The 13337-nt window shown below is 30.5% G+C and overlaps 1 protein-coding gene across 1 annotated transcript; it reads right to left on the reverse strand.

Moving 5' to 3' along the window:
* Positions 1 to 674: 674 nt before the first annotated feature.
* LOC107441227 (uncharacterized) lies at positions 675 to 11771 on the reverse strand. Its single transcript, XM_016054403.4, has 2 exons — positions 11511 to 11771; positions 675 to 1159 (listed from the first exon to the last, which is right to left on the reverse strand). Exons 1-2 carry the CDS (start codon positions 11577 to 11579, stop codon positions 878 to 880), a joined length of 351 nt encoding a protein of 116 aa, XP_015909889.1. The 5' UTR covers positions 11580 to 11771; the 3' UTR covers positions 675 to 877.
* Positions 11772 to 13337: the final 1566 nt, after the last annotated feature.

The raw sequence follows: 13337 nt of genomic DNA on the forward strand, positions 1-13337 counted from the left end.
TATTTACTATACGTAACAATTTACTATTTATTTTACAAATTTCATTAGAGAGTCCGATTTAATGTGATAATCTCGTGCATGAAAGGACAATGATGCCATTCCTCATTTAAAAAGAAAAAAAAATTAAGATATGGCAGCAAAAGTTACTGTCTTGATCATCAAAAAATTGTTGATATTTTATCTGTTATCACTGAATTGATGTAATTTGCAAAATAAGTGCTATTTAAAAAAATATAAAACAACGCTCGCATATGCTACATGGTTTTATTTTTAATCTCTCGATTCTATAAACTGATTTCAAGAATTAAAAACTGATTTTCAAGCAGAATATATAACAAAAACCTTTAATTTAGGTTTTAATTATGTAATTATCTTGATAACATATAAAGTAGGATTATATATGTATCTCGCCACAGCATAAGAGTACCACACACTTACATCTTATCTGAAATTGTGAATGTAAATGCTTAAATTGTTTATCAGAATATTGAATGTGATTTATTGAAACAGAAACTTATTGATAAAAATTTTAAGCATATCTAAGACGATAATGAGTTTGTTAAAATTATAAAAGTATTAAAAATATACATAGATAAAAATTGATTTGCAATTAAGACGAAAGAAATTTTTTAATTTTTTAGTAAAGCCCTTTGAGCTTTGTTTCATTTATTAAGTATTTCAAACTCGGCTTAAAATGCCGATACCTACATTGCACTTGCTTTATATAGTAAAGTACCCAGAATATAGTTGCTCCATAACACTAAACAACATGAGGCTTTACACTCTTTATTTGATTGGGACATTGAATCAAATGCAATTTTTACAGTGAAATAAATGAATGAGAACTACAAGAAAACTCTTGTCTTGTAATTATTTTCTATCTTCCGTGATGGTGATGATGACCATGATCATGATGAACAGGATATGGAATGTGAATAGGTACACTATGATGACCGTGATGCCTTCTTCCTAACAACTTAGCAAGTATTCCAGCGGCGAGAAGTGTTTCAATTCCACTCCCACCTCCTCCACTGTTGCCATGAAGTAAAGCAGAAACTGACTGATATTGAGGATGCATGCTACTCAACAATAAAGAGACTAGAATAACTGACAAAATAGACACTTTTGAGATTTGGAAGAAATTCACCATTTCAATGACCTGCCAAATATATGAGGAATATATTAGTAAGAGTAAAATGTATAAGTTCTGATAAGTCTAACTTATTGACTTATTTATTTAAATGATACAGTGAAAAGTGTGTAAGTTGACTATACATGTTGCATTGGTTTAGAGGTTACCTTCAACTATCAAAATTTATCTCAAGATTGAATCAAGTTAGCATGTCTTATATACTAGTGAATTGATGTTTAATAATCATAGTAGTAGTTACGCCACAATATTCCCCCACCAGAATTTTATCGGGGATAGAATTCGATGAACGGATACCAATAGTTGCTGTATTTGGGAAAGACCGGGAGAGCTGGATTAAGGTCACCGGGGTTTTTTGAGCTTTAGCCATACGATCTGTATTTAAGTTCATATTTGTGTGCTGTCACTCCTGTGTTGCTATTAGCATTCGAGTGAGTGCAGAATCCAGTTGTGTATAATTGAGACTGAGAAGCAACAGCGCGAGGAGGACGATGACACAGTCACAAATAGCAAGTCAACTTTTCAATGTAGACCATGCATTGAAGTAGTCGTGATGATATCACGTCCGGGTCACCAATGTGGAGAAAGTCCATTAGAAAATGTCAACCTTCAACTATCAAAAGGTACCTCAAGATTGAATCAAGTTAGCTTGTCTAGTAAATTGATGTTTACTAACCGTAGTGGTAGTTAAGCCACAATGTCAATCAAGGACCTCCAGAATCGTATAATCGGATGTTCTAACCATCTTAGATTTCCATCTCAGTCCCGATGTAGTAAATGATTTGGATGTTTTAGCACACTTTTGCATCATTTCGAGTACCCCTTTTTTACAGTGTGATATTGTATTAATTTCCTTATTTTAAATTTATTTTGTTTTATTTACGAACCCATGTCTTACAAATGCCCTTAATATTTTCCCCAATGGTTGAGCAAGAAAGACGTTTAGATTAATCTTTAATACTATTTCACCAATTCTGCAAAATTTTGATGCATTAAAATATTCCTGAATTTTTTTCTGTTCTAAATAATAATAATAAATTCGGTTCTTAAAAATGCAGCTGTAATTAAGCTGGCGGTCAAGTTGACAGGTTTTACAGTAGTATCTTAAATAAATTTAATGTTTAACCAGGATAGCATGCATATCATATAATCCCAATTAAACCTTACCCATACCTTACATTTTAACATAAAAATATGCATTATTAAGAATAGAGTTTAAGTTCTGAGATTTATGTTTCTTTTGCATTACTTTTTTCCTTAGATAATATTAGCTTCAAGACTTAACATACAATTTCAAAGAAATATCTATAAAATAACTATGACAGGATTTATTAAAACTCTACATTTAAATTGAAAAATATAATAAACATGAATAAAAATACTTTTAAAAAATAAAATAAACACGAATGACCATGTCTTAAAAAATTATAATAACCATGGATAACAAGAGAATATGGTTTGAAAATAGCCGATTTCTATTAAATAACAGTGAAATAATAGCTACTACGATGAAATATAATTTGGTCTTCCATTAAACATTGTTAATTAGGATTTTTAAGATTTTGCAAAACAATTTGATGACCACTGCTGAGATGAAGATGAGTTAGGCAGAAACATTTTGAAGATAAGTATGTTATACTAAAATAAATATCATAGCCAACACCTTATTCGGAAGAACGTTAAAAAACTTTTAAATAATAAATAACGATGAAATCCTAAACAAATGAAATTTTCATGTTTGCTTAGTTGGCATTTGCTAAACAATAATTGAAAAATAGAAATTAAGCGACAGTAGGACGTGATATACAGAAATAGAGACATACAAATTAATATTGAAAAAAAAATTACATTCTTACACACGATTAGCCCTAATATTGTGCCATATTTTCCATACAATCTGTAAAAATATCTTTCGATACCAAGTTTACAAAATCAGCAGCACTATAGCAAAAATATAAGTACCTTTCAAACGTTATGAACATTTGTTTACAAATGTTTATTAAAAATAACTTGGTTGACAGAGTAAATGCATACAACAGTGATGGTCTTCTAAATATTTTTGGTAACTTGAACTTCAAAAAACATGTCAACTGCTCACGAGAACGTGAACTGTAATGCAACAAATTAAAAGCTAAACGAATTTTTTTTAAATAATTTTCCTTTTTCTTATTTTTTTTACAACTGACATGCCTATTTATCGACAAACTCATTCTCTGTCGTGCAGACTCATTCAGAAACTAATTTATTGATTCTCCTACAATTACTCATTTATTTACTTATTAAAAATTCGCTATCTCAAGAAACATTATGTATGAATATATCATTTGGTAAACCAAATATCTATCACAGTTGAAAATGTATGCCAGAACTTATAAAATGAAGATCTCGGGAAAGATAAATTTTTCTACATATTTTATGAATGTACCACTTGGTAAACTAAATATCTATCACGATTGAAAATGTATGCCAGAACTTGTAAAATGAAGATCTCGGGAAAGATAAATTTTTCTACAATAATGTGTAAATGGTCATCATTTAAAGCAAAAAGTAGCTAAAGCAGCGATGAAATTTGCTATTAAATTAGAATTATGCTCGTTTCTAAATAGAGATCGACCAAATGACCTTTTTTTAGTTCAAGTTAAAGAGTTAATAATTTTTGAACAATAATCTAATGTTATATTTTTTAAACCATCCTAATTTCTGTACATTTATCTACACATCTTTGTAATTTCAATATTTTAAGTCTCTTATACAATTTTTAAGCAGGAAAACGAAATAAAACGTAAAGTTGAACATCCAAATCAGTGACAGCAACTCTTATATCTATCTATCTATCTATCTATCTATCTATATCTATATATATATATATATATATATATATATATATATATATATATATATATATATATATATATATATATATATATATATATATATATATATATATATATATATATATATATATATATATATATATATATATATATATATATATATATATATATATATATATAATAATAATAATAATAATAATAATAATAATAATAATATAATATATATACAAAATTTTTCTTTTAATATAAGAGAGAAAGTTGTACAAATAAAGTTCGCTTAAGCTCAGATCCTGATTCTCTAGACATACACTGGTTATCATAAATTAAGGAAAAATCACAAAAATAGCGATAACTCTTTCAAAAGTAAGCCAAACCGTGCAAAATTTGCATATGTTGTCCACTAAGAGTAGCTGAGTAAAATTGCAATATGCAAATTAGTGGCGCTGCACTCGGCTTACGTCATCTGCCTGGAGCATAAAAGTCCAAGTTTGAGAGAAAGCACACAAATTTTACTGTGATTGCGACATTGAAAATCTGAGATAGCCAATTCGTAATAATGACCTCTAGGCATCATTTGCCTGAAGAACTACGATGGAGAGCCATCGGGAGACTAGAGGCAGGGCAGAGTCAATCAGAAGTGGCCAGATGGCTAAATGTGAGTCCATCTGTGGTTCATAGACTTTGGAGGCAATTTCAAACCACAGATTCGGCATCTAGGAGGTTCAGTCAAGGACGGCCAACTGTTACGACCAGTGCCGATGACCGATATTTGACATTAAGTGCACGCAGGAATAGAACCGCTACTCCGACACATCTTAGATCCTCTCTTGCTGCAGCCACCGGAAGGTTGGTGTCAACGTCAACTGTGCGCAGAAGGCTCCACGAAGGTGGTCTGTATGCGAGACGACCAGCCATTTGCGTGCCGCTCACATCACGCCATAGGAGAGACCGTTTGCAGTGGGCCCGACAACATGTCCACTGGACGTCAGATCAATGGAGGCCTGTTCTCTTTACGGATGAGTCCAGGTTTAGTCTAGAAAGTGACAGTAGACGTTATTTGATATGGAGAGAACCTGGGACCCGTTATCATCCATCAAACATCCGTGAAAGAGATGCATACGGAAGAGGCAGTGTCTGTGTTTGGGGAGGCATATCCTTAGGAGGGCGCACATACCTCCATGTCTTTCCAAGGGGAACCGTGAATGCTCAGGTTTATCGAGACAACATCCTTGATGCTTATGTGCGCCCATATGCCGGGGCAATTGGTGATTGCTTCCTGTTACAGGACGATAATGCAAGACCACACAGAGCTCGCATTGTTGATGATTATCTTCAACAGGAAACAATTACTCGCATGGAGTGGCCAGCTCGATCCCCGGACTTGAATCCTATCGAGCACGTTTGGGATGCTCTAGGGAGGCGTGTATCTGCCATCAATCCGCCCCCTCAGACCCTTGCCACGCTTGCAACTGCTTTACAAGAGCAATGGCTCTCACTTCCTATTGAACTGATAGACCGCATAATTGAAAGCATCACACATCGCTGTTTGTGCTGTATTGCTTCTAGAGGCAATCATATTCCATATTAAAGGTACTTTTTCTATTGCAAACCGATACTTCCAATTTGTTTATTTTATACATGTGCTAATTTCTATACTACTATTAATGTCTGATAATTTCTTTTTATGTTGTTTAATACCTTACTATGTGTTGTATATTGTGGGTAAGTTTCATAAAATTCCATGTGTAATTTCTTGAGTTATCGCGATTTTTGTGAATTTTCCTTAATTTATGATAACCAGTGTAGTTGCATAGGGTCAAGATACTTTATTTCTCCGTTAACATAGGTTTATAAACCTATAAAAATTTTGCATTATTGTTGAATCTATATTTTACATTATTATGAAACCTATATAAATGTTACAATTATGAGTTACACGTGCCATTCTACTTTACGGTAATTGTCAATGAAAGTGTCTCTGCAGAAAATTGGGCTACGTCTGATCGCTTTCTGAGAAAAATATTTTTAGATTCAGATAAGGCAACTGTCAGGCAGTAAAAGGTGGATTATTAGAGCATAAAAACGACTGTCACGAACAAAACAAAATTGAAATCACTCTCGCTGGTTGAATGAACAAATTTTATTAATAAAATTTTTATCAACTGCAGATTACCTTTTAGTTAAAATATTATTTTTTGTACACAGTAAAAAGTCAGAAATATCATCATATCATTAAAAAGCAAGTAAAATAAAAAGCTTTATCTATTTATTTATTTATTATTATAAATAATTCTTTTATTTTTTAAAAACAAGCAGAAACTCTTTGAAAACATCTCTATGGCAAAATATATAGAATATGCATTTTAATGACTGTATAAAGAAATTTTTATGTGACATTTATAAATTCCAGAATGCTGACTACATCTATGAAAGTTTTTTGTTAAAAAAAGCATTGTTCAGTGAGTTAACTAAACTAATTAATTGCTCCATTAAAAACTTCATTCATTCAAAAATATGCAAATAGGAAATAACAGTCGAAATGTTTCAAGCGCTGAAAAACGGGCGTCCATTTTCAAGACTTGCCAGACGTGATTGAGAAGAAATAAGAGTGATTTGAAATATAAAACGAAAAGTAACCGATGAAAAATGGAAAAATAGAGATGAGAAACGAAGCTAGAAGAAGCCACAGTCTAAGACGATGCAACAGACAGGAAGAAACTGAATTTAAAATTTGTAATTTTTCCCCCTATATATATTTCTTGAATTACTTTTTTAATCAATTTCATGTCGTAAAATATTTTTCTAACAATTGTAAAATATTTTTTCATTATTATTTTAAAATCGCATACATTTTTTTTATTATATCGTGGTATAAATTTAAGTTGAGTTTTGTTTGCTATGGTTTAACTTAAAACCGTATTTTTTTAATATTTTATGAAGAACTTTGTGTGAAGAAAATTTATTTTTGGTTTATAATTGCTGCATCATTGTTTTACTTGAAAATGTCGATATTTTTCATGAAAAGTAAATGCATTTTTCTAAATTAATTATAAGCATTGGGTTAAGAAAAATTTGCTAAAATATATCCATTGAGAGAAGAACTTTTTGTTAATGAATATTTTATAATGTTTTTCTAATTCCAACTTTCATTTAAAGTAATTCATGTTTCATATGTGTAATCTATTAGGTAATTATGAGTTCAATTATAAAGTCAAGATTTAAGACTAGCTCATCTTCAGAGACTTGTTAGTGAAGGCATTTGGGATGTTTAGCAGCAAAATTTTCCGTCCTTAACCTGTGGAAACAGGATTTCAACCTTCCATTGATTGACCAGAATAGATAGTTTTTGCCAGAATTGTGATTGAAAGCAATCAATTTTTTTTCTTCCATTTACGGTAGTTAAAGTTTCCGTTGTAATAAAAAGAAATTAAGTTGCGTTCTTAATAACTTGATTGCAACTGTATACAATTTGTTTTAGCTACACTTTTTCAAAGGTAAATTATCTTAGTACTATCGGATACACTGTTAAAATTTTCATTTTAAAATTATGGTAAAGTAACTGGCAGCTGTCTGTCCATCCGATTAACCGTAAAGTTTACGGTAAAGAACATTTTTTTCCTTTCTGGTTTTGAAACCATTTACAAAAAGTATGGTTATAAGACCATGAATACAAAACTGCACGGTTTTTAAACCATTTACAACCAGCATTTCTCAAAAATGTGGAAAAAAATAATTGTTTAACTAGACATAGGAGCTCGGTTTTTCGTGAGGTAATGGGTATTGGAGAGTGCCGGACTCTAGAAATTCTTCAAGTGTTGAGGAAAATGGAGGAAACAGTGTGGTGTCAACACTAGGACTCGAACTCCAGTTCTGCCGGGCATGAGACTGACAGATAAGCCAGCTTGGCTATGATATGTATGCATTTGCAAAGAACTAAGTAGCTTCATTAGGTGGTTCTAGTTGGTGTGATAAAATTCTGGTTGCTTAACCGTATTAGGTGAAAGCAGTTAATCAACAGTTTTTCTCAAACTTAACGGCTTGATTACCATTACATTTATGCTTATTTGACTGTTTTGATTAAATACGGTAAACTAACCATTCAATAAATTGTCATTTAGCCATTTTTTCCGAGAAATTTCTAACAGTGTACGAGGACGCCAATCGTAAATTTCTTTTTACTAATTGTTTAAATTTCCTCTGATGTTTCAAAATAATAAACAGACACATTCTAATAAGTGAGTTTTACGATAAAATGCTGTTAAATTCAGCCACATATTTAGGTAAATAGAATAAATCTCTTTTGAACTCTACAGCATCTCTCAATATGAAATGATAGCGATATCTCTAAAAATCATATTATTTGTACCCCAATCATCGCTTTCAATTTTATTATCCAGTATTTTTGCAGAGAGACAGCTCCTAAGCGTCAATTTCAAGGAGCTTGAGAGAGCGAGAATTTTTTCAATAATGTCTAAAAATGTGTAAGCCCTCACAATAAAAACTAAACTATTCCATTTATTTTATAATTTTGATTTTAAAATAAAACACTCGATTCAAAATAGGGTATATTGTCTAATTTTAAATTAATTTCAAGATTGCAAAAAGATTTTAGAAGTAGATTTTTATATTGTCTATAAGATTTTTATATAGTGTATAAGAAGGCGGTTCACAGATGTTGATTTCATGGAGCTTGAGAAGGCGCCAATCTCTTCGATAATTTCTCAAAATCATGTAAACACTCTCAATAAAATCAATTATATGTACCTATTTCTAAACAATTCCACTTATTTTGTAATTTTTCTTTTTCAGTAAAACAGTCTATTTGAAATGGGATATGCAGTTCAATAATAAATGGATTTTAATATTAAAAGAAGATTTAAGCAGTAGGTTTTTATATGGTCTATAAGATTCTTATACTGTCTATAAAGAGACTACACATAGACGTTGATTTCATGAGTCTTGAGAAAGTGCGAATCACTTCAATAATTACTCAAAATGTGCAAAACCTCTTAATAATAGCACTTATATGTATTATTCTAAATTTTGTCAACTAAATTAGTCTTAAAATTATTCTAAAATATGTACTATTTATAAACTTTATAATTTTGCTTTTGGAATAAAGCAGCCTACACTGTTAGAAATTTCTCGGAAAAAAGTGGTTAAATAACAATTTATTTATTTGTTATTTTACCATATTCAAACAAAACAGTCAAATAACCCTAAATAAGTTGGTATTCAAACTATTAACTGGGAGAAAAACCGTTTATTAAGTGCTGTCCCCTCATACGCTTAAACTTCCAGAATTTTATTATACCGACAAATCCTACCTAATGAAGCCACTTAGTTCCTTGCCGATGGGTACATATTATATCCCAGAGGACAAATCCTGTCAATCTCATGACAGAAAAAAAAGAGATTCGAGTCCCAGAGTTCGAGTCCGAGCAATATTTTCTCCATTCCTTTCAACATACGAAGAGTTACGCTCGTCTTGCTCTCCTCAATTTGCGAACTTGGGCTATTAGAATACGATACTCTCATTTATGCGTTGATGGCACTACCATAAAGCTGTTAAATTATCTTTAAAGTTCAATTAAATTTCTTTTTTACAGTTTTGAAACCATGCTAGTTGTAGATGGCTGAAAAAGCGTATAGTTTGACATTCAAGTTTTTTTTTTAACCATATTAGTTGTAAACGGTTTCTGAACTGTAAAGATAAAAATGCTCTACCTAAACTTTACTGTTAGTTGGATCGACAGACTTCTGCCGGTGATTTTACCATACTTTTAGAATGAAAACTCTAACAGTGCTTTCGAAATAGTGTATATAGTCTAATTATAACTATGGTTATAATTATGCTTATTCAATTATGGATCTAATTATGTTTTTTATATTGTCTGTAGACATTTCATTTTTAAAATATTTCTGCCAAAGATTAAGATTTAATTTAAAGATATTTTTTTTCTTTTCAGTTTTTAAGTTTGAAAAATTTCCGAAACATTTTGGTAGATTCCAATGAGCCAAAAAACAAAACAACAATGACCATCTTAAAAATTTTATAGTGTTCTCAGAATATTTTCTTGTAAATACTTAATGAATTCTGTATCATTGCATAAAAAAATGCTTATATTATTGTATTACGAGTAAAAACTTCATTTAATTTATTTTTCAAACTTGATTTAATTTATTTAAACTTTTTTTTAATTTACATTGTTTTGTCAATGCAAAAGTTTGCCAATGGTATTTCAAAAGGTTTTTTCAATGCATAAAACTTGTTATTTTGTTGTTATTTTGTTCAGAAAACTGCCTCTCTGTAGAGCGAAGTGTAGTTTTTTTCCACGAGCCCTTAAAATAATGCACTACTTCCTTAACAGTTTTAATAAATGGTTGCTTGTGATGCGGCCCTTTGCTATGTCAGATTTAGATATCGCGTTTTTTTTTTTTTTTTTAAGTTATCACATTTTAGTCTGATAGTGCTAAGATATTTAAATAGGGTAACTGCAGAAGTCAACTATTTCAAGGTATCTGACTGGTTTCAGCACAATTCCCTTTTTAAAAAAAGTTTAATTAAAACTTTAATTTTATATTTTGTAAGCAAGGGTTGTAAAATTATAAATTTAAAGACTTAAAAATTTATAAATTATTATTATTTTTTAAATCAGAATGCATTTGAACTTAAAAACCACAGATTTTCCATGCAACGTTAACAGCTTTGTAACAAATTGCACTGTAAAAATTTCAGAATAATTTTTTCTAGGTCAATAATGTGATTAGATGCAGATGTGTTCTGAATGAAAATCTTTAAAAAAATTTTTAGAAAGACAATGAAATAGAACTAAATATATTATTTAATGTGGAATTTTTAAAGAAGAGTTCTAAATATTTTTACTTAACTTGATTAAAATAATTAATTCACACTCAGACATTAGCAGTCAGTTAAAAACATCTCTTACATTCCACAAAATCAACATGCGGAATTTCAAAACATTCTATATTAAACTTTTCTTTTTGAAAAGAACGTAGAGAAATTTTTCCAAAATCGATGTTCTTCAGGAAATGCATCTAAAATTTCTGACAACATTCTGAAAATTTTGACAACAGGAAAACTAATAATTTGGAAATTAATTTCTAAAAATAAATTTTATTTGTATCTAAAAATAAAATGTATGCAAATAAAAAATGGTTCAAATGCTCAAGGCATAACTAAACAGTATCATTTTCGGGAGTTTATTTCCGTTTTCGGTTTCGTGTATCATCATTCGGAAGAAAAAAAAAACTGTAACTTCATTTCTAAAAAAATGAGTCTCAAAATTTAAGGGGTCATGGAGAGTTAATGAACTAATTGGATAATTAAAAAAAATCTAAATGTTCTGCGAAGCTGTTGCTTTGTCTTAATTCATATTTCTAAATAATGCTTGAAAGTTTTTAATTTTTTCAAATTATTTCCAAAATACAAATTAAATTATTCAAAAATGTAATAAATATGTTAATAAATATTTTTTAAGTCTTTAGAGGAAGATGAAACTTACTTTTTTGGCACAAGTGAAGTAGATGATTTCTCCTAAAAAAAGTCCAATTTTTCGAGAAAAACAATTCATTTAAATAGGAACCAAATAGCGGACACTGCCAGGATATTGACATTGCTTCCTTACTTTCTTTAACACGCTATTATAAGTGTCTTCTTTTTTTTTTGATCTGATGTGCCGGCCTTCACTACCGCTGATTAAGGAAACTGGCAATTACTTTTCCTTTCGGTCTACAAACAATTCCACATAGTTTGCCGACTATCTGTTGAAAAAAATGTTTTTTTTTCGAACTTTAGATATTTTTAAATTACATTTCCTTCCCAATTTATTTACACTTTTTGAAGTATATATATCTACGTAATTACTTTGTATTGCTTTAAATTAAATACTAATAAGAAAACTATATCTTGTTTCATAAAATAAACAAAAACTGATTTTACAGTGGTTATTTTTAGTTTTAATTTCCGTTATAAGTTAGAATTATTTATAATAGTCATTTTTCCTGTGATGTAGAAATAGGGTGTTCCGTATACATCATCTTTAATACAATTAAACCATCTTTAATGAAATGGAATAATATTTAAGCAGTCTCCTGGTCTAGAAATTTAAAAAAAAATCCATTTTTTATTGCATATTTCGAAATATTATACTATGAAGTATCTGGGTGAGAAATTGTTTTGCCCGGAAACTATTTGATATAATAGAAAACAGCGATCATCGCCTCGGCAGTTCCGCGTTTTCCAGGGCTTACAGATGGTGCAGGTGGCAATCGGTGCAGGAGGCAATCAGGTTAGAAGGCTATATACAATTGTCAGATGGCAATTTACTGGAAGGATGTGTAGGCACGAACAGTCAAAAGAATAACGAATCACTAAATTCGATTTTTTTCGGATGATTTCTCCAAAACACATCTATTCCAGTAAAAATTTGGCAAAAGGTGCAACGAAGTAAAAACAGTAAAATGCTTTGCACTCTTGTAGGACGGTGCATCTACCTCTAGCAAAGAAGCCAGTTCTGAAGTAGCAGTGCACGCTATGTATGCATGTATGATCTCGAGGAAGGCGGACTGAATGGCCCGAGCATGGTCGATTGATGGTAAGTCCCAAAAAACAAAGAGGTACACTATAAAAACTTTAAGCTTGATTTCTTAAAAATCATGCTTCTTTTGTTGGGCGCTTGGTTTGCGGAGAAACTACTCGATCAATTTTGATATCGCTATGGAAATTTGCAGAAAATTGATTGAGGCTACGCTTAGAACCAATAAAAAAAAAATCAAAATTTTGATTTTTTTTTTTTAATGTACGATTAAATGCCAAAGAAAGTCTATTTCTGTCATACTTTTTTCTAATTGCCGCTATTTGGTGATAAAATGACCTTTTTGATCAGATTTGATCAGAATGATCAGATTTTTTTGGTTCTAACCATAGCTATATACATTAGCCTTTCACTTCACTGAAAAAAAGTGTTAAAAATGGGGTTTAAATTAGACCTCTGAACCAGAACACAAAAAAAGTTAAACAAATATCCCTTTTTTTTGCTACTTTTATGAACTTTTAACTGAATGAATGTTGTCGAAACACTCTCGCTCGATTTCATTTTCTCTCCAGAATTCATAACTTAAACATTTTACACCACATCAAAAATTAAACAAATAAAAGTTTTCACTATAACTTTTATAAACATTCATTAGTTTTTGATGTAAATGGAAAGCCTAGCTCTGCTCATTAAGCTACGTCATTTCTCCAATGGCGTTCGTTAATTAAGTCTTTTTTTTTTCTAATCTATATTGACTCTACAGTCTTTTGTGGCCCAGGGCCTTCTCTAGACTCC

Source organism: Parasteatoda tepidariorum, chromosome 2 (genome assembly GCF_982258835.1).
Source record: "Parasteatoda tepidariorum strain Cologne lab strain chromosome 2, Ptep-v5.0, whole genome shotgun sequence".
Lineage (NCBI taxonomy): Eukaryota > Metazoa > Arthropoda > Arachnida > Araneae > Theridiidae > Parasteatoda > Parasteatoda tepidariorum.